This window comes from Panulirus ornatus, chromosome 56 (assembly GCF_036320965.1).
Source record: "Panulirus ornatus isolate Po-2019 chromosome 56, ASM3632096v1, whole genome shotgun sequence".
NCBI classification, from domain to species: Eukaryota; Metazoa; Arthropoda; class Malacostraca; order Decapoda; family Palinuridae; genus Panulirus; species Panulirus ornatus.
In genome coordinates, this window is record NC_092279.1 from 32,083,347 (window position 1) to 32,105,527 (window position 22,181).

Sequence of the window (22,181 nt, forward strand, 5' to 3'; positions counted from 1 at the left end):
TTGAAATGGTTTAGACACATGTAGAGAATGAGTGAGGAAAGATTGATAAAGAGAATAAATGTGTCTGAGGTGGAGGAAACAAGGAGAAGTGGAAGACCAAATTGGAGTTGGAAGGATGGTGTGAAAAAGATTTTGAGTGATCGGGGCCTGATCATACAGTAAGGGGAAAGGAGTGCATGGAATAGAGTGAATTGGAACGCTGTGGTGTACCAGGGTCGACATGTTGTCATTGGATTGAACCAGGGCATGTGAAATGTCTGAGGCAAACCATGGAAAGGTCTATGGGCCCTGGATGTGGAAAGGGAGCTGTGGTTTCAGTGCATTACACATGACAGCTAGACTCTTAAGTATGAACAAATGTGGCCTTTTTGTCTATTCATGGCGCTACATCGCTGGAGGGGGGATACTGTTTCTTGTGTGGCGGGATGACGACAGAAATGGATGAAGGCAGCAAGCATGAATTTGTACATGTGTGTATATGAATGTGTCTGTGTATGTATATGTATGTATACGTTGAAATGTATATGTCTATATGTGGGCGTTTATGTATGTTTATGTGTATGTGGGAGGTTAGGCCATTCTTCATCTGTTTCCTTGCACTACCTTGCTGATGTGAGAAACAGCGATTAAGTATAATGAATATATATCTAAAAGGGGAAACAGAAGAAGGAGTCGTGCGGGGAGTGCTCATCCTCCTTGAAGGATCAGATTGGGGTGTCTAGATGTGTGAGGATATAACCAAGATGAGAAAAAAAGGAGAGATAGGTAGTATGTTTGAGGAAAGGAACCTGGATGTTTTGGCTCTGAGTTAAACAAAGCTCAGAGGTAAAGGGGAAGAGTGGTTTATGAATGTCTTGGGAGTAAAGTCAGGGGTTAGTGAGAGGACAGAGTAAAGGAAGGAGTAGCACTCCTCCTGAAGCAGGAGTTGTGGGAATATATGATAGAGTGCAAGAGAGTAAACTCTAGATTGATATGGGTAAAACTGAAAGTGGACAGAGAGAGGTGGGTGATTATTGGTGCCTATACACCTGATCATGAGAAGAAAGATCATGAGAGGCAAGAGTTTTGGGAGAAGCTGAGTGAGTGTATTAGTAGCTTTGATGTGCAAGACTGGGTTATAGTGATTGGTGATTTGAATGCAAAGGTGAGTAATGTGGCGGTTGAGGGTATAACTGGTGTACATGGGATATTCATTGTTGTAAATGGAAAAGGTGAAGAGTTTGTGGATTTGTGTGCTGAAAAAGCACTAGTGATTGAGAATACCTGGTTTAAGAAGAGAGATATATATAAGTATACATATGTGAGTAGGAGAGATGGCCAGAGGGTGTTATTGGATTACTTGTTAATTGATAGGCATGTAAAAGAGAGACTTTTGGATATTAGTGTGCTGAGAGGGGCAGCTGGAGGGATGTGTGATCATTATCTTGTGGAGGCGAAGATGAAGATTTGTAGAGCTTTTCAGAAAAGAAGAATGTTGGGGAGAATAGAGTGGTGAAAGTAAGTGAGCTTGGAAAGGAGACTTGTGTGAGGAAGTACCAGGAGAGATTGAGTGCAGAATGGCAAAAGGTGAGAGCAGATGACGTAAGGGGAGTGGGTGAGGAATGGGATGTATTTAAGGGAAGCAGTGATGGTTTCCACAAAAGATGCATGTGCATGAGAAAGATAGGAGGTGGGCAGATTAGAAAGGGTAGTGAATGGTGGGATGAAGAAGTAAGATTGTTCATGAAAGAGAAGAGAGAGGTGTTTGGATGATTTTTGCAGGGAAGTAGTGCAAATGATTGGGAGATGTATAAAAGAAAGCATCAGGAGGTCAAAAGGAAGGTGCAAGAGGTGAAAAAGAGGACAAATGAAAGTTAGGATGAGAGAGCATCATTAAATTTTAGGGAGAATAAAAAGATGGTGTGGAAGGAGATAAATAAAGTGCATAAGACAAGGGGACAAATGGGAAGGTAATAACAAGTAGTGATGAAGTGAGGAGATGGAGTGAATATTTTGAAAGTTTGTTGAATGTGTTTGATGATATAGAGTGGCAGATATAGGGTGTTTTGGTCGGGGTGGTTTGTGAAGTGAAAGGATCAGGGAGAATGGTATGGTGAACAGAGATGAGGTAGTGAAAGCCTTGCAGATGATGAAAGCTGGCAAGGTGGCTGGTTTGGATGGTATTGCAGTGGAATTTATCAAAAAAGGGGGTGTCTGTGTTGTTGATTGGTTGGTATGGCTATTCAATGTATGTATGAATCATGGTGAAGTTCCTGAGGATTGACGGAATGCATGCATAGTGCCATTGTACAAAGGCAAAGGGGATAAAGGTGAGTGTCCAAATTACAGGGGCATAAGTTTGTTGAGTATTCCTGGGAAATTATATGGAAGGGTATTGATTGAGAGGGTAAAGGCATGTACAGAGCATCAGATTGGGGAAGAGCAGTGTGGTTTCAGAAGTGGTAGAGGAATTGTGGATCAGGTGTTTGCTTTGAAGATTTTTTTTTTTTTTTTTTTTTTTTTTTGCCGCTGTCTCCCGCGTTTGCGAGGTAGCGCAAGAAAACAGACAAAAGAAATGGCCCAACCCACCCCCATACACATGTATATACATACGTCCACACACGCAAATATACATACCTACATAGCTTTCCATGGTTTACTCCAGACGCTTCACATGCCTTGATTCAATCCACTGACAGCACGTCAACCCCGGTATACCACATCGCTCCAACTCACCCTATTCCTTGCCCTCCTCTCACCCTCCTGCATGTTCAGGCCCCGATCACACAAAATCTTTTTCACTCCATCTTTCCACCTCCAATTTGGTCTCCCTCTTCTCCTCGTTCCCTCCACCTCCGACACATATATCCTCTTGGTCAATCTTTCCTCACTCATTCTCTCCATGTGCCCAAACCATTTCAAAACACCCTCTTCTGCTCTCTCAACCACGCTCTTTTTATTTCCACACATCTCTCTTACCCTTAGGTTACTTACTCGATCAAACCACCTCACACCACACATTGTCCTCAAACATCTCATTTCCAGCACATCCATCCTCCTGCGCACAACTCTATCCATAGCCCACGCCTCGCAACCATACAACATTGTTGGAACCACTATTCCTTCAAACATACCCATTTTTGCTTTCCGAGATAATGTTCTCGACTTCCACACATTCTTCAAGGCTCCCAGAATTTTCGCCCCCTCCCCCACCCTATGATCCACTTCCGCTTCCATGGTTCCATCCGCTGCCAGATCCACTCCCAGATATCTAAAACACTTCACTTCCTCCAGTTTTGCTCCATTCAAACTCACCTCCCAATTGACTTGACCCTCAACCCTACTGTACCTAATAACCTTGCTCTTATTCACATTTACTCTTAACTTTCTTCTTCCACACACTTTACCAAACTCAGTCACCAGCTTCTGCAGTTTCTCACATGAATCAGCCACCAGCGCTGTATCATCAGCGAACAACAACTGACTCACTTTCCAAGCTCTCTCATCCCCAACAGACTTCATACTTGCCCCTCTTTCCAAAACTCTTGCATTCACCTCCCTAACAACCCCATCCATAAACAAATTAAACAACCATGGAGACATCACACACCCCTGCCGCAAACCTACATTCACTGAGAACCAATCACTTTCCTCTCTTCCTACACGTACACATGCCTTACAACCTCGATAAAAACTTTTCACTGCTTCTAACAACTTTCCTCCCACACCATATATTCTTAATACCTTCCACAGAGCATCTCTATCAACTCTATCATATGCCTTCTCCAGATCCATAAATGCTACATACAAATCCATTTGCTTTTCTAAGTATTTCTCACATACATTCTTCAAAGCAAACACCTGATCCACACATCCTCTACCACTTCTGAAACCACACTGCTCTTCCCCAATCTGATGCTCTGTACATGCCTTCACCCTCTCAATCAATACCCTCCCATATAATTTACCAGGAATACTCAACAAACTTATACCTCTGTAATTTGAGCACTCACTCTTACCCCCTTTGCCTTTGTACAATGGCACTATGCACGCATTCCGCCAATCCTCAGGCACCTCACCATGAGTCATACATACATTAAATAACCTTACCAACCAGTCAACAATACAGTCACCCCCTTTTTTAATAAATTCCACTGCAATACCATCCAAACCTGCTGCCTTGCCGGCTTTCATCTTCCGCAAAGCTTTTACTACCTCTTCTCTGTTTACCAAATCATTTTCCCTAACCCTCTCACTTTGCACACCACCTCGACCAAAACACCCTATATCTGCCACTCTATCATCAAACACATTCAACAAACCTTCAAAATACTCACTCCATCTCCTTCTCACATCACCACTACTTGTTATCACCTCCCCATTTGCGCCCTTCACTGCAGTTCCCATTTGCTCCCTTGTCTTACGCACTTTATTTACCTCCTTCCAGAACATCTTTTTATTCTCCCTAAAATTTAATGATACTCTTTCACCCCAACTCTCATTTGCCCTTTTTTTCACCTCTTGCACCTTTCTCTTGACCTCCTGTCTCTTTCTTTTATACATCTCCCACTCAATTGCATTTTTTCCCTGCAAAAATCGTCCAAATGCCTCTCTCTTCTCTTTCACTAATACTCTTACTTCTTCATCCCACCACTCACTACCCTTTCTAATCAACCCACCTCCCACTCTTCTCATGCCACAAGCATCTTTTGCGCAATCCATCACTGATTCCCTAAATACATCCCATTCCTCCCCCACTCCCCTTACTTCCATTGTTCTCACCTTTCTCCATTCTGTACTCAGTCTCTCCTGGTACTTCCTCACACAAGTCTCCTTCCCAAGCTCACTTACTCTCACCACCCTCTTCACCCCAACATTCACTCTTCTTTTCTGAAAACCTTTGAAGAATATATGTGAAAATACTGAGAAAAACAGATGGATTTGTATGTAGCAGTTATAGATCTGGAGAAGGCATATGATGGGGTGGATAGAGATGCTTTGTGGAAGGTTTTAAGAGTATATAGTGTGGGAGGAACTTGCTGGAAGCAGTGAAAAGTTTTTACCAAAAATGTAAGGCATGTGTACGAGTAGGAAGAAAGGAGAGTGATTGGTTCCCAGTGAACGTAGGTTTGCGGCAGGGGTATGTGATGTCCTCATGGTTGTTTAATTTGTTTATGGATGGGGTGGTAAGGGAGGTAAATGCAAGAGTTTTGGAGAGAGGGGTGAGTATGCAGTCTGTTGGGGATGAAAGGGCCTGGGAAGTTAGTCTGTTGTTGTTCACTGATGATACAGCTCTGATGGCTGAATCGAGTGAGAAATTGCAGAGGACGGTGACTGTGTTTGGAAAAGTGTGTTAAAGGAGGAAGTTGAGAGTAAGTGTGAATAAGAGCAAGGTTATTAGGCTCAGTAGGGTTGAGGGACAAGTTAATTGAGATGTAAGTTTGAATGGAGGAAAACTGGAGGAAGTGAAGTGTTTCAGATATCTAGGAGTGGACATGGCAGTGGATGGAACCATGGAAGCGGAAGTGTGACAGGGTGGAGGAGTGAAGGTTCTGGGAGTGATGAAGGAAGTGTGGAAGGAGAGAACATTATCTCGGAGAGCAAAAATGGGTATGTTTAAAGGAATAGAAATTCCAACAATGTTATATGGTTGTGAGGCCTGGGCTATAGATAGTGTTGTACGGAGGAGGATGGATGTGTTGGAAATGAAATGTTTTAGGACAACCTTGCTTTTTCATCCCACCACTCACTACCCTTTCTAATCTGCCTTTATCCCACCTTTCACAGGCCACAGGCATCTCTTGCACACACAAGCACTGCTTCCCCAAATATCTCCCAATTCTCGCTTACTCCCTTTCCTTCATTTACTCTCATCTTCTGCCATTCTTCACTTAGTCTTTTCTGGTATTTCTTCTCACATCTCTTTTTCAGACTTACACGCTCTCATGACTCTCTTCTCCCTGACATTGTTTCCTCTTTTTCAAAAACCTCTACAGAACTTCACCCTTGCCTTCACAAGATGGCAATCAGCATCCCACCAGCTGCCCTTGTCAGCACATTTGCATCTGAAAGTCTCCCATTTGCATGCCTTTTTGTTAATATTCAACCCAATAATGCCTGATGACCATTCCTCCTCCTCACATATACTCTCGTATATCCCTCTTTTTTTAATTGAGCAGTTTGTTGATGATGTTTTAGGATAGTGATGGATAGTGGGAATGTACAGGAGTAAATTTAGGGTAATGCATTCCAGAGCATTTGGAGGTGTCAGGACTCCTTGAGTAATCATTTCCTCTAACAAACAAGGATGAATTACTTCCAGGCTCACTTTGGATTGGTTTGATAACTGCTTTTTGCCAAAACTTTAGCCCTCTGTTTGTCTTGACACAAATTGTAAAATTCTGTTGCTTCTGGGTAATTGATTGTTAAGCTCACCTTAGTGTTGTGTGTAGTTATTGCCAACACATTTGTAGCCTGTTTATTATGCTAACTGCACTTCCCTCAGCCATCCTCAAAAACAGTGAATCTTATGATTGTTGAGGTGCCCATATCAACTGGAATTCATGTATTGTTTGCTTAATGCTGTTACTTCTGAGACAGTAGTGAAGGACTTTTGAAAGCAAATGTACTTCAAGGATATGATCCATGTACTGTCTGATTTTGGTGCCTCAGCTCTCAAGAATGCTTTGGCACAATTCATGACTTTCATCAATGTTTGAAGATGGTGATGCAAGTGAGCTCTATTTCATTAGATGTGGAGTTGCACCAGAGAAACAATTGATGGAATCTGTAAGGGGAGTGAACAATGCTGAGCCAATAATGTACCCATGAATGTGGAAGTTTAAGACTTGGAAGAGTGGATGGATGTTGATAAAGATGTGGCAGTTATATATCAATTTATTGATGAGTAGATTGTGAATATGGTTGTGAACCCAGTCAGTGATCTTAATGAAGGAAAGGGAGAGAGTGGAAAAGAAACCGTGAAAAAAAGAATATGAAAAAAATGTTTATTGATAGGTGCTTTCAGTTTATCATAGAGTTGATGGCAAGACTTAAGCAGAGGAGCTTCATTGCAAGTGATTACTTACATTACAAGTGTGTGCCTCCTGCAGTCTAATGTGATCTGAAGAAGACCTCAAGCAAATGAAATAAGTGAATTTGGAAGACTTATTGAAGAAAAGAATCAAAGAAAAAGTGAAGAATACCAGCAGTCTAGACCTATGGTATCAACTTCAGGTGCCTGATATGTCACCCCTGATGAACCTGTAACTTCAGTCAATATGTAATTTGATTATGAACAGGGAGATTCAACCTGTATCTAACCTGAATACTGTTGTCTCTTCATCTGTCTATCTATCTGTCTGTCTATCTGTCTATCTTTGATGCCTGTTCCAGTTGGAACTCCCTCAAGGGGGTGGCCACAGCAATAGAGTCTCCATAACTAGAAAACTCCAGTGCTGCATCTTAGCCTTTATGCCTTACCCTTAACAGTCCACTGGCAGAGGGAGACTCTAGTGCAGTGTTTACAGAAGTTCCTACCTAATGTTTGTACCTAATGCTCCTGCCTAAATGTTCCTATCTACTGCATCTTTCTACTGTTCCTACCATTTTGCCTAAAGGCAAGGCTAGCACATAGTGCTCACTGCAGAGTTATGAAGAATGAGCTGTGTGAGTTCAGTGTTATCAAGTGTTATATATGAAAAGGAGAGATTGTGTTTGTGGACAGAATGTCAATAGTCCACATGTAGGTAAGGCAGAAAGAAAAGACACCTACCTGGGTCAGAGGAGTGCAACTTGACAACCACTGAAATGTTGATTCACTACATAGCTGTCACTAACCCTCCCAATACTCATGTGGTCTTGTTTGACATATTTTTTCTACCAAATTGTAGATATAAAGATGTTTTGAATTGCAATACATTATTTTGACCCTTTCATTGGCGTATGGTCAAATTTTCTTTTTTTATTTTCTCCAGTGCTGTGCTGTATCTGTAAAGGAAAATAATGTTGAATCTTAATTTGCAGATATGAAGGTGCAATATGTGAAGAGAATGTTGATGAATGTTCAGTCTTGGATCCCTGCCTTAATGGAGCAACATGCTTTGATCTGTATGGGGACTATGAGTGTGCATGTGCACCAGGTTTTGGGGGAAAGCATTGTGAAGTAGTAAGTACACACATTTTATTGTCAAAATTTTTTGAATAAGCAAATGGTAAATCTTTATGAACATTGTATTTACTCATGAATGTTTTATTACTGGGGAAGAAATTTGACATTGTTTTGCTGAAAGGAAGAAACTTTCTTCCATTTTTGAGTTTTGTATTATAGGAATAAATGAAGAATTTACTCTGAAAAAAAATTTTACCTCATTTTTGTATATGCACATTTATATAGTATATTTGATTTATTGCAAACTTAGTATAACAGGAATTATGCTGAAAGTTTTTTGGTAGTACTTTTGGAACTATTAGTATGACATGAATTGTGTGGAAAGTTTTATTGATATTACTTTTGGAACTGTTGTTTACTTTTCTAAATTAGGAGAAATGCTAGGAGGCAGCTACTGTATGTATTGGTCATTATGGATTCATCCAACCATAACCCCCCTCCTGTACAGTTCCATTAGCAGTATACATCAACAAAGCACTTGACACTGTCTCGATACATCTGCACTCAAAAAAATACTTGACTCCAACCTTTGCAACAATGACAAAAAAGTGGTTGGCCAATTTCATAGCTGATCACCATGTAAGAGTCACTCATAGTGGCTTCATATCTTAGACACTAAAACTCTGTAGTGAAGTTCCCCAAGGAGCAGTTCTTTCTCCAACACTCCTCAGTCTCTCTCTCCACATCCTCTCATCCCACAGGCAAACATCAGCATGAAGGTCCTTTCATATGCATATGACCTCAAAATCACATCACACCACCCCTAACACTGCCCTAGCAAGATTAAACTTGCAGCTCTACATTGTACATATGGAACAGTAGCTAACTCAGAACAAAAGTCTGTATTTCCACAAATGACTTTAGTCACTCTTTTAATCCCAGACAGATATGAATCGAGCTCATATCCTCCAGTCACCCTGAATAGACAGTCTCACTCACAAAACAAAGCACTAACCATTATACTTATTGCCTGCAAAACACACATGACATTCACACCCCACACCAATAACATAAACACAAATGCAGCTCAGACTAAATGCCCACAGAACACTATTTGGCATTAGATTAAGAAATGAATCCCTCAATATCTTATATAAACAATTCATATGTTCCAATTTATGCTTCATCTGCCTGGTCATCCAACCTCTCAGTAGCAAATATTTATAAGAAAAATGCAAACCAAGTAAAATAATACACTCAGAACAGTTACTGGCTGCCTAGCAACCGCAAACATTCAACACCCGCACAAAGAAAGAGTGATCCTCCCAATACAGACCTTCCTCAACATGCTCAGCACCCAGTTCTATGCAACAGATCTAGACCCTTCCCACTGTATAACTAACTACCAACCCACTGACTTCTACTCACAGATCCCCAACCCCAAGCAAATATAACTGTGACACAACTCATGCTCACTGATATAACCCAACAAGCACTAAACAGTGGACCTTTCAACTCAGTCTCAAACTCTAACCCACTAGACATACACCCATCAAAAAAACCATATTCCTCACACTCTCCTTATGCCCTGGACATCACCCACCACTACAACTCAACAAACATGATTTCAAAATATCCCAAAACCCTTCATGCTCTTGATATATCTACCATGAACAAGACACCAAGCACTTACTTCTCTGTTGCCTTGTAATCTCTGCACTTAAAAGCACTCACATCACAGCACTTTTTATGATATGTGGTACCAGCTAGTGTACATAATTTCCTGAGTGCTGCAGGCTTCATGAGTGCTGCAGGAGCCACATAGAAATAGAAGGGACTCCAGGGGCATTAAGTAAAGAGTTAGTGTGAAAATTGCATTGATGTACATGGATAAGGAAATGTTCAGTAATATGTGTAGATCATATATTAGACCTAAATTAGATTATGCATCTTGAGTTTGGTTAGAGCACCTAAAGAAACATATCCAATACAGACTGTTTTGCAAAGCTTGGGACCAAACCCATAGAGATATATTTTTGATTAATCCCTATAACAGTATTACCATTGCACATGATTTCTCACTGAAACGTATAAGGAAATACCATCCTTTGAGTCATCAGTAACTACATCTTTATGGAATATTGCTCTTAACTTTAACCCCTTGTTGTTTACTATTCTGATATCTGTCAGAGATTAAGATTGAATGCATAGGTGACATCACAAACTTTACAGCTGCAACTTATGACTGACCATGACACTGCTAACAGACTGGCCTCTTTCTCGAGCTTGAAGGCTGATTTTTCTCTTTCAAAAAATCATAAACTGTGTTATACTAAAATGAAAAATAGTCAAGATTGATTGTAAGTCCCATGTATGTCAGCAAAGTTAGTAATTCAAATACAGGTAATGAGTTTCAGGGAGAGGTTGGAGGTTATATATTTGCCCATGATGGAAGAGAGAAGACCTAAATTAGGGCATACAATTCATTTTGGTCATAACACTTTCAAGAAACTTAAAAGATTTGGCAGAGAAGGTCCAGAGGAGGATAATAAAGATGGTACCTGAAATCAAAGAGTCGAGTTACAAGGAAAGGTTAGGGTCTATAAAGTTGCCCATGATTATTAAAGGAGACTCAAATTCAGCTTTCTTTTTTCTTGATCAAATTTGCTGAAGTTGAGAGTAAACAGTAATTCAAAAGATACAAAGAAAGAACAGCAAGAGGTCATAGGAAGAAACCCATTAAAAAAGATGGAAGGAAGTATTGCTGTGATATGAGATTTGTGGATGAAAGAAATAAGCTGAAACTCTAAATGCAGACGATATAGAGAAGCTTAAGAATTCGTATGATAGAAAAAATCATTAAAGAGTTAGGGCCCCATGTATGTAGACCTCCCTCCCCATCCTATACAGACAGGCAATTTCAACATATCGACAGAAGTTTATAATATTGTTCCCAATGGTCTCTGATGAGTGGTACACATGTAATGTTGAGCTTGCAATTATTTATCTATATTATACTTTGTCGCTGTCTCCCGCGTTAGTGAGGTAGCGCAAGGAAACAGACGAAAGAATGGCCCAACCCACCTACATACACATGTATGTACATACACGTCTACACACGCACATATGCATACCTATACATGTCAATGTATACATGTATATACACACACAGACATATATACACATGTACATAATTCATACTGTCTGCCCTTATTCATTCCTGTCACCACCCAGCCACACATGAAATAGCAACCCCCTCCCCCCGCATGTGCGTGAAGTAGCTCTAGGAAAAGACAACAAAGTCCAAATTCATTCACACTCAGTCTCTAGCTGTCATGTATAATGCACTGAAACCACAGCTCCCTTTCCACATCCAGGCCCCATAGAACCCTCCATGGTTTACCCCAGACGCTTCACATGCCCTGGTTCAATCCATTGACAGCACGTCGACCCCGGTATACCACATCGCTCCAGTTCACTCTATGCCTTGCAGGCCTTTTACCCTCCTGCGTGTTCAGGCCCCGATCACTTAAAATCTTTTTCACTTCATTTTTCCACCTCCAATTTGACACATATCCTCTTGGTCAATCTTTCCTCACTCATTCTCTCCATGTGACCAAACTATTTCAAAACACCCTCTTCTGCTCTCCCTTTTATTACCACTCATTTCTCTTACCCTTTCATTACTTACTCGATCAAACCACCACACACCACATATTGTCCTCAAACATCTCATTTCAAGCTTATCCAACCTCCTCCGCACAGTTCTATCTATAGCCCATGCCTTGCAACCATATATCATTGTTGGATCCACTATTCCTTCAAACATACCCATTTTTGCTTTCCAAGATAACGTTCTCGACTTCCACGCATTCTTCAACTCTCCCAGAACTTTCATCCCCTCCCCCACCCTATGATTATCCTTATGTATTCTATGGGGAGTGAGTTTTACTCATTTATTCTCTTAAACATTCTTTGCTGTCATACAGCTTAAATTCATTTATGTATGCTGTCTTCATTAACCATTTCTTTAGTGAATCATTTGCTTGAAATACTATTCTGATATTTGCTTTAAGATAGTTTGTCTCCTTTTCTATTCTTTGGTGATAGGTTAGGGATGATGTTGGCTCCCAAGGCCTTCACACATGGAATTCTGTAGTGCATGAATGTGTGCTGGTAAGGAAATTTGGACTTTCTCAGGAAGAAATATAAAAGATCCAGCAATCCTTGCCATATTCTCTTGTATAAGTTGCAGTGTGAGAGTTAAATGCACCATAGATAATTGCAGAGAGGTTGGGGAGTAAGAATTCTACTTCTGTATCTCTTGCATTCATAGAAGGTGACTAAAGGGAGCTGGAAATCCTCCCCCTCCTGTATTTCAGTATCTAACAGAGGAAACAGGAGTCAAGCAGGGAGTGCTCATCCTCCTTGAAGGCTCAGATTAGAGTGTCAGAATGTTTGGATGTAACTGAGATGAGAAGCGAGGAGAAATAGGTAATATGTTTGAGGAAAGAAACCTGGATGTTCTGGCTCTGAGTGAATCGAAGCTTTAGGGGAAAAGGGGAAGAACTGTTTGGAAATGTCTTGGGAGTGATGTCAGGGGTTGGTGAGAGGACAAGAGCTAAGGAGGGAGTAGCACTACTCCTCAAGCAGGAGTTGAGGGAGTGTGTGATAGTGTAAAGAAGTAAGTTCTAGATTGATGTGGGTAGTGGATGGTGAGAGATGGGTGATGTTTGGTGCTTTTGCACCTGGCCATGAAAAGAAAGATCATGAGACGCAAGTGTTTTGGGAACAGCTGAGTGAGTGTGTCAGCAGTTTTGGTGCATGAGACTGGGTATAAGGGGTGATTGAGATGTGAAGGGAAGTAATGTGGCAGTTGAGGGTATAATTGATATGTATTAGGTATTCAGCATTATGAATGGAAATAGTGAAGAGCTTGTGGAGTTTTGTGCTGAAAAAAGACTGATATACACAAGTGTACATATGTTAGTTACAGAGATGGTCAATGGACATTATTAGATTATGTATTAATTGATTGTTGTGTAAAAGAGAGACTTTTGGATGTAAATGTGGTAATAGGGGCAGCTTATGGGATGTCTGATAACTATCTTGTGGAGATGAGGGTGAAGATTTGTAGAGGTTTTCGAAAAAGAGGCAACAATGTTGGGGAGAAGAGAGTGGTGAGGGTAACTGAGCTTGGAAAGGACACTTGTGTGAAGAAATACCTGGAGAAATTGAGTGTAGAAAAGCAAAAGGTGAGAGCAAATGAAGCAAAAGGAATGGTTGAGGAATGGGAGGCAATTAAGGAAGCAGTGATTGCTTGTGGCATGCAAAACGTGGAAGGTGGGCAGATTAGAAAGGGTAGTGAGTGGTGGGATGATGAGGTAAACTTGCTATAGAAAGAGAAAAGAAAGGTGTTTGGATGGTACTTGCAAAAATGGAGTACAGATGAATAAGAGATGTATAAGAGAAAGTGGCATGTACAGAGCACCAGAGTGGGGAAGAGCATTGTGGTTTCAGGAGTGGTAGAGGCTGTATGGATCAGGTGTTTGGTTTGAAGAATGTGTGTGGGAAATACTTAGAAAAACAGATGGATTTGTATGTAGTATTTATGGACCTGGAGAAGGCAGATGATAGGGTTGATAGAGATGCTTTGTGGAAGGTCTTAGATATATGGTATGGGAAGTAAGCTGCTAGAAGCAGTGAGAAGTTTTTATCAAAGATGTAAGGCATGTGTACAAGTAGGAAGAGACAAGAGTGAAGGGTTCTTAGTGAAGGTTGGTCTGTATGTGGTCACCTCATTGTTTAATTTGTTTATGAATGGGGTGGTTAAGGGGTAAATACAAGAGTCTTTGGGAAAGGTTCGAGTATGCAGTCTGTTGGGGATGAGAAGGCCTGGGAAGTGAGTCAGTTGTTGTTTGGCTATGATGGAGCATTGGTGGTTGATTTGAGTGAGAAACTGCAGGAGTTGGTGATTGAGTTTGAAAGAGTATGTGTGAATGGAGAAAAATTAGAAGTAAAGTGTTTTAGATTACTGGGAGTGGACTTGGCTGTGAATAGAGCCATGGAAGCATAAGTGAGTCATAGATTAGGGAGGGTACAAAGGTTCTAGAAGCGATGATGAATGAGTGGAAAAAGAGAACATAATCTCGGAGAGCAAAAATGGGTATTTTTGAAGGAATAATAGTTCCACCTATATTATGTAGTTGCAAGACATGTGCTATAGATAGGGTTGTATGAAGTAGGGTGGATGTGTTGGAAATGAAATGTTTGAGGACAATATGTGGTGTGAGGTGGTTTGATTAAGTAAATAATGTAAGGGTAAAAGAGATCTGTACAAATATAAAGAATGTGGTTGAAAGAGCCGAAGAGGGTGTGTTGAAATAGTTTGAACATATGGAGAGAATGAGTGAGGAAAGATTGACAATGAAGATATATATGTCAGAAGTAGAGGTAACAAAGAGAAGTGGAAGACCAAGTTGGATATGAAAGGATGGAGTGAAAAAGATTTTGAGTGATCAGGGCCTGAACATGAAGGCATGCATGGAATAGAGTGAATTGGAACAATGTGGTGTACTGGGGTCAATGTGCCATCAGTGGACTGCACCATGGAAAGTTCTGTAGGTCCTGGATGTGGATAGGGGAGCTATGGTATTCATGCATTCATGAGAGCTTGTGTATGGATGTAAGTCGATATTGACTTCATTCATCTGTTTCCTGGTGTTACCTCACTGATGCAGGGGATGGCCATCATTATTTCTGTGGGGTATGCTTGCTTTGGGAATGGATGAAGGTGAGCAAGCATGAATATTTATTTTTTTATTTTATTTTTTTTTATTTTGCTTTGTCGCTGTCTCCCGCATTTGCGAGGCAGCGCAAGGAAAGAGACGAAAGAAATGGCCCAACCCACCCCTATACACATGTATATCCATACACGTCACACGCAAATATACATACCTATACATCTCAATGTACACAAATATATACACACACAGACATATACATATATACACATGTACATAATTCATACTGTTGCCACCATCGCCACACATGGAATAACATCCCCCTCCCCCCTCATGTGTGCGAGGTAGCGCTAGGAAAAGACAATAAAGGCTCCATTCGTTCACACTCAGTCTCTAGCTGTCATGTAATAATGCCCGAAACCATAGCTCCCTTTCCACATCCAGGCCCCACAGAACTTTCTATGGTTTACCCCAGACGCTTCAAATGCCCTGATTCAATCCATTGACAGCATGTCGACCCCGGTATACCACATCGATCCAATTCACTCTATTCCTTGCCCGCCTTTCACCTTCCTGCATGTTCAGGCCCCGATCACTCAAAATCTTTTTCACTCCATCTTTCCACATCCAATTTGGTCTCCCACTTCTCCTCGTTCCCTCCACCTCCGACTCATATATCCTCTTGGTCAATCTTTCCTCACTCATTCTCTCCATATGCCCAAACCATTTCAAAACACCCTCTTCTGCTCTTTCAACCACGCTCTTTTTATTTCCACACATCTCTCTTACTCTTACATTACTTACTCGATCAAACCACCTCACACCACATATTGTCCTCAAACATCTCATTTCCAGCACATCCACCCTCCTGTGCACAACTCTATCCACAGCCCACGCCTCGCAACCATACAACATTGTTGGAACCACTATTCCTTCAAACATACCCATTTTTGCTTTCCGAGATAATGTTCTCGACTTCCAAACATTCTTCAAGGCTCCCAGGATTTTCACCCCCTCCCCCTCCCTTTGATTCACTTCCGCTTCCATGGTTCCATCTGCTGCCAGATTCACTCCCAGATATCTAGAATACTTTACTTCCTCCAGTTTTTCTCCATCCAAACTTACCTCCCTATTGACTTGACCCTCAACCCTACTGTACCTAATAACCTTGCTCTTATTCACATTTATTCTCAACTTTCTTCTTTCACACACTTTACCAAACTCAGTCACCAGCTTCTGCAGTTTCTCACATGAATCAACCACCAGCGCTGTATCATTAGCGAACAACAACTGACTCACTTCCCAAGCTCTCTCATCCCCAACAGACTTCATACTTGCCCCTCTTTCCAAAACTCTTGCATTCACCTCCCTAACAGCCCCATCCATAAACAAATTAAACAACCATGGAGACATTACACACCCCTGCCGCAAACCTACATTCACTGAGAACCAATCACTTTCCTCTCTTCCTACACGTACACATGCCTTACATCCTTGATAAAAACTTTTCACTGCTTCTAACAACTTGCCTCCTACACCATATATTCTTAGTACCTTCCACAGAGCATCTCTATCAACTCTATCATATGCCTTCTCCAGATCCATAAATGCTACATACAAATCCATTTGCTTTTCTAAGTATTTCTCACATACATTCTTCAAAGCAAAAACCTGATCCACACATCCTCTACCACTTCTGAAACCACACTGCTCTTCCCAAATCTGATGCTCTGTACATGCCTTCACCCTCTCAATCAATACCCTCCCATATAATTTACCAGGGATACTCAAAAAACTTATACCTCTGTAATTTGAGGACTCACTCTTATCCCCTTTGCCTTTGTACAATGGCACTATGCATGCATTCTGCCAATCCTCAGGCACCTCACCATGAATCATACATACATTAAATAACCTTACCAACCAGTCAACAATACAGTCACCCCCCTTTTTTAATAAATTCCACTGCAATACCATCCAAACCTGCTGCCTTGGCAGCTTTCATCTTCCGCAAAGCTTTTACTACCTCTTCTCTGTTTACCAAATCATTTTCCCTAACCCTCTCACTTTGCACACCACCTTGACCAAAACACCCTATATCTGCCACTCGATCATCAAACACATTCAGCAAACTTTCAAAATACTCTGCGTCTCCTTCTCACATCACCACTACTTGTTATCACCTCCCCATTAGCCCCCTTCACTGAAGTTCCCATTTGCTCCCTTGCCTTACGCACTTTATTTACCTCCTTCCAGAACATCTTTTTATTCTCCCTAAAATTTAATGATACTCTCTCACCTCAACTCTCATTTGCCCTCTTTTTCACTCTTGCACCTTTCTCTTGACCTCCTGTGTCTTTCTTTTATACATCTCCCACTCATTTGCATTTTTTACCTGCAAAAATCATCCAATTGCCTCTCTCTTTTCTTTCACTAATAATCTTACTTCTTCATCCCACCACTCACTACCCTTTCTAATCAACCCACCTCCCACGCTTCTCATCCCACAAGCATCTTTTGCGCAAGCCATCACTACTTCCCTAAATACGTCCCATTCCTCCCCCACTCCCCTTACCTCCTTTGTTCTCACCTTTTTCCATTCTGTACTCAGTCTCTCCTGGTACTTCCTCACACAAGTCTCCTTCCCAAGCTCACTTACTCTCACCACCCTCTTCACCCCAACATTCTCTCTTCTTTTCTGAAAACCCCTACAAATCTTCACCTTCGCCTCCACAAGATAATGATCAGACATCCCTCCAGTTGCACCTCTCAGCACATTAACATCTAAAAGTCTCTCTTTCGCGCACCTGTCAATTAACACGTAATCCAATAACGCTTTCTGGCCATCTCTCCTACTTACATACGTATTCTTATTTATATCTCGCTTTTTAAACTATATATATGTATATGTGTGTGTGGTTTCAGAAATGACAGAGGATGTGTGGATCAGGTGTTCGCATTGAAGAATGTATGTGAGAAATACTCAGAAAAGCAAATGGATTTGTATGTAGCATTTATGGATCTGGAGAAGGCATATGATAGAGTTGATAGAGATGCTCTGTGGAAGGTATTAACAATATATGGCATGGAAGGCAAGTTGTTAGAGGCAGTGAAAAGTATTTATCGAGGATGTAAGGCATGTGTATGAGTAGGAAGAGAGGAAAGTGATTGGTTCTCGGTGAATGCAGGTTTGCGGCAGGGGTGCGTGATGTCTCCATGGTTGTTTAATTTGTTTATGGATGGGGCTGTTAGGGAGGTGAATGCAAGAGTTTTGGAAAGAGGGGCAAGTATGCAGTCTGTTGTGGATGAGAGAGCTTGGGAAGTGAGTCAGTTGTTGTTCGCTGATGATACAGCGCTGGTGGCTGATTTGGGTGAGAAACTGCAGAAGCTGGTGCCTGAGTTTGGTAAAGTGTGTGAAAGAAGAAAGCTGAGAGTAAATTTGAATAAGAGCATGGTTATTAGGTACAGTAGGGTTGAGGGACAAGCCATTTGGGAGGTAAATTTGAATGGAGAAAAACTGGAGGAAGTGAAGTGTTTTAGATATCTTGGGGTGGATTTGGCAGCGGATGGAACCATGGAAGCAGACGTGAGTCACAGGGTGGGGAGAGGGCGAAAGTTCCAGGAGTGTTGAAAAATGTGTGGAAGTTGAGAACGTTATCTTGAAAGCAAAAATGGGTATGTTTGAAGGAATAGTGGTTCCAACAATGTTATATGGTTGCAAGGCATGGTTTATAGATAGAGTTGTGCAGAGGAGGGTGAATGTGTTGGAAATGAGATGTTCGAGGACAATATGTGGTGTGAGGTGCTTTGCTCGAGTAAGTAATGAAAAGGTAAGAGAGATATATGGTAATAAAAAGAGAGCGTGGTTAAGAAAGGAGAAGAGGGTGTTTTGAAATGGTTTGGTCACAAGGAGAGAATGAGTGAGGAAAGATTGACATAGAGGATATATGTGTCAGAGGTGGAGGGAACGAGGAGAGATGGGAGACCAAATTGGAGGTGGAAAGATGGAGTGAAAAAGATTTTGAGCAATCGGGGCCAGAACATGCAGGAGAGTGAAAGGCGTGCAGGGAATAGATTGAACTGGAACGATATGGTATACCAGGCTCGACGTGCTGCTAATGGATTGAACCAGGGCATGTAAAGCATCTGGGGTAAACCATGGAGAGCTTTATGGGGCCTGGATGTTGAAAGGGAGCTGTGGTTTCAGTGCATTATACATGACAGCTAGAGACTGAGTGTGAACGAATGTGGCCTTTGTTGTCTTTTCCTAGCGCTACCTCACGCACATGCGGGGGAAGGGGGTTGTCATTTCATGTGTGGCGGGGTGGTGACGGGAATGAATAAAGGCAGCAAGTATGAATTATGTACATGTATATGTATATGTCTGTGTTTGTATATATATGTATACATTGAAATGTATAGGTATGTATATTTGCGTGTGTGGACGTGTATGTATATACATGTGTATGTCAGTGGGTTGGGCCACTCTCTCATCTGTTTCCTTGTGCCACCTTGCTAACGCAGGAGACAGCGACAAAGTATAGTAAATAAATAAGATAAATAAAATATATGTATGTGTATGTCACTTCCCCGCCACACATGAAATAGCCCCCTCAGAACCTTCATCCCCTCCCCCACCCTGTGACTCACTTCCACTTCCATGTTTCCATCTGCTGCCAGATCCACTCCCAGATATCTAAAACACTTCACTTCCTCCAGCTTTCCTCCATTCAAACTTACCTCCCAATTAACTTGTCCCTCACCCCTACTGAATCTAATAACCTTGCTCTTATTCACATTTACTCTCAGCTTTCTTCTTTCACACATTGTACCAAACTCAGCCACCACCTTCTGCAGTTTCTCACGCGAATCAGCCACCAGCACTGTATCATCAGCGAACAACTGACTCAATTCCCAGGCCCTCTATTCCACAACAGACTGCATACTTACCCCTCTCTCCAAAATTCTTGCATTCACCTCCCTAAGTACCAGGAGAGACTGATTACAGAATAGAAAAAGGTGAGAACAAAGGATGTAAGGGGAGTGGGGGAGGAATAGGATGTATTTAGGGAAGCAGTGATGGCTTGCGCAAAAGATGCTTGTGGCATGAGAAGTGTGGGAGGCAGGTAGATTAGAAAGGGTTGTGAGTGGTGGGATGAAGAAGTAAGATTATTAGTGAAAGAGAAGAGAGAGGCATTTGGATGATTTTTGCAGGGAAAAAATGCAAATGAGTGTGAGATGTATAAAAGAAAGAGGCAGGAGGTCAAGAGAAAGGTGCAAGAGGTGAAAAAGAGAGCAAATGAGAGTTGGGGTGAGAGAGTATCATTAAATTTTAGGGAGAATAAAAAGATGTTTTGGAAGGAGGTAAATAAAGTGCGTAAGACAAGGGAACAAATGGGAACTTCAGTGAAGGGGGCTAATGGGGAGGTGATAACAAGTAGTGATGATGTGAGAAGGAGATGGAGTGAGTATTTTGAGGGTTTGTTGAATGTGTTTGAAGATAGAGTAGCAGATATAGGTCGAGGTGGTGTGCAAAGTGAGATGGTTTGGGAGAATGATTTGGTAAACAGAGAAGAGGTAGTAAAAGCTTTGCGGAAGATGAAAGCCGGCAAGGCAGCGGGTTTGGATGGTATTGCCATGGAATTTATTGAAAAAGGGGTGACTATTGTTGACTGGTTGGTAAGGTTATTTAATGTATGCATGACTCATGGTGAGGTGCCTGAGGATTGGTGGAATGCTTGCATAGTGCCATTGTACAAGGGCAAAGGGGATAAAAGTGAGTGCTCAAATTACAGAGGTATAAGTTTGTTGAGTATTCCTGGTAAATTATATGGGAGGGTATTGATTGAGAGGGTGAAGGCATGTACAGAGCATCAGATTTGGGAAGAGCAGTGTGGTTTCAGAAGTGGTAGAGGATGTGTGGATCAGGTGTTCGCTTTTAAGAATGTATGTGAGAAATACTTAGAAAAACAGATGGATTTGTATGTAGCACTTATGGATCTGGAGAAGGCATATGATAGAGTTGACAGAGATGTTCAGTAGAAGGAATTAAGAATATATGGTGTGGGAAGCAAGTTGTTAGAAGCAGTGAAAAGTTTTTATCGAGAATGTAAGGGATGTGTACATGTAAGAAGAGAGGAAAGTTATTGGTTCTCAGTGAATGTTGGTTTGCGGCAGGGGTGGGTGATGTCTCTGTGGTTGTTTAATCTGTTTATGGATGGGGTTGTTAGGGAGATGAATGCAAGAGTTTTGGAAAGAGGGGCAAGTATGCAGTCTGTTGTGGATGAGAGAGCTTGGGAAGTGAGTCAGTTGTTGTTTGCTGATGATACAGCGCTGGTGGCTGATTCATGTGAGAAACTGCAAAAGCTGGTGCCTGAGTTTGGTAAAGTGTGTGAAAGAAGAAAGCTGAGAGTAAATGTGAATAAGAGCAAGGTTATTAGGTACAATAGGGTTGAAGGACAAGTCAGGTGGGAGGTAAGTTTGAAAGGAGAAAACTGGAAGTGATGTGTTTTAGATATCTGGGAGTGGATTTGGCAGCGAATGGAACCATGGAAGCGGATGTGAATCATAGGGTGGGGGAGGGGGTGAAAGTTTTGGAAGTGTTGAAGAATGTGTGGAAGTCGAGAACATTATCCTGGAAAGCAAAAATGGGTATGTTTGAAGAAAAAGTGGTTCCAACAATGTTATATGGTTTCGAGGCGTGGGCTATGGATAGAGTTGTGCGGAGGAGGGTGGATGTGCTGGAAATGAGATCTTTGAGGACAATATGTGGTGTGATGTGGTTTGATCGAGTAATGAAATAATAAGGTAAGAGAGATGTGTGGTAATAAAAAGAGTGTGGTTGAAATAGGAGAAGAGGGTGTTTTGAGATGGTTTGGTTACATGAAGAGAATGAGTGAGGAAAGATTGACCAAGAGGATATATATATGTCAGAGGTGGAGGGAACGAGGAGAAGTGGGAGACCAAATTGGAGGTGGAAAGATGGAGTGAAAAAGATTTTGAGTGATCGAGGCCTGAACATGCAGGAGGGTGAATGGCGTGCAAGGAATAGAGTGAATTGGAATGTGGTACACCGGGGTCAACGTGCTGTCAATGGATTGAACCAGGGCATGTGAAGCGTTTAGGGTAAACCATGGAAAGTTCTGTAGGGCCTGGATGTGGAAAGGGAGCTGTGGTTTCGGTGCATTATTACTTGACAGCTAGAGACTGAGTGTGAATGAATGTGGCCTTTGTTGTCTTTTCCTAGCACTATCTCGTGCACATGCGGGGGAGGGGATTGTTATTTCATGTGTGGCAGGGTGACAATGGGAATGAATAAGGGCAGACAGTATGAATTATGTACATGTGTA

General features: G+C 41.6%; 1 protein-coding gene across 2 annotated transcripts in view; it reads left to right on the forward strand.

The window, feature by feature from the left end:
- crb (cell polarity complex component crumbs) overlaps window positions 1-22,181 on the forward strand; it is a 642,968-nt gene that overhangs the window by 208,626 nt on the left and 412,161 nt on the right. For both annotated transcript variants that reach the window (XM_071694202.1, XM_071694201.1), the window contains exon 9: window positions 8,005-8,146. In XM_071694202.1, the coding sequence (XP_071550303.1) occupies window positions 8,005-8,146 (142 nt within the window). The remainder of the gene's footprint in view (window positions 1-8,004; window positions 8,147-22,181) is intronic.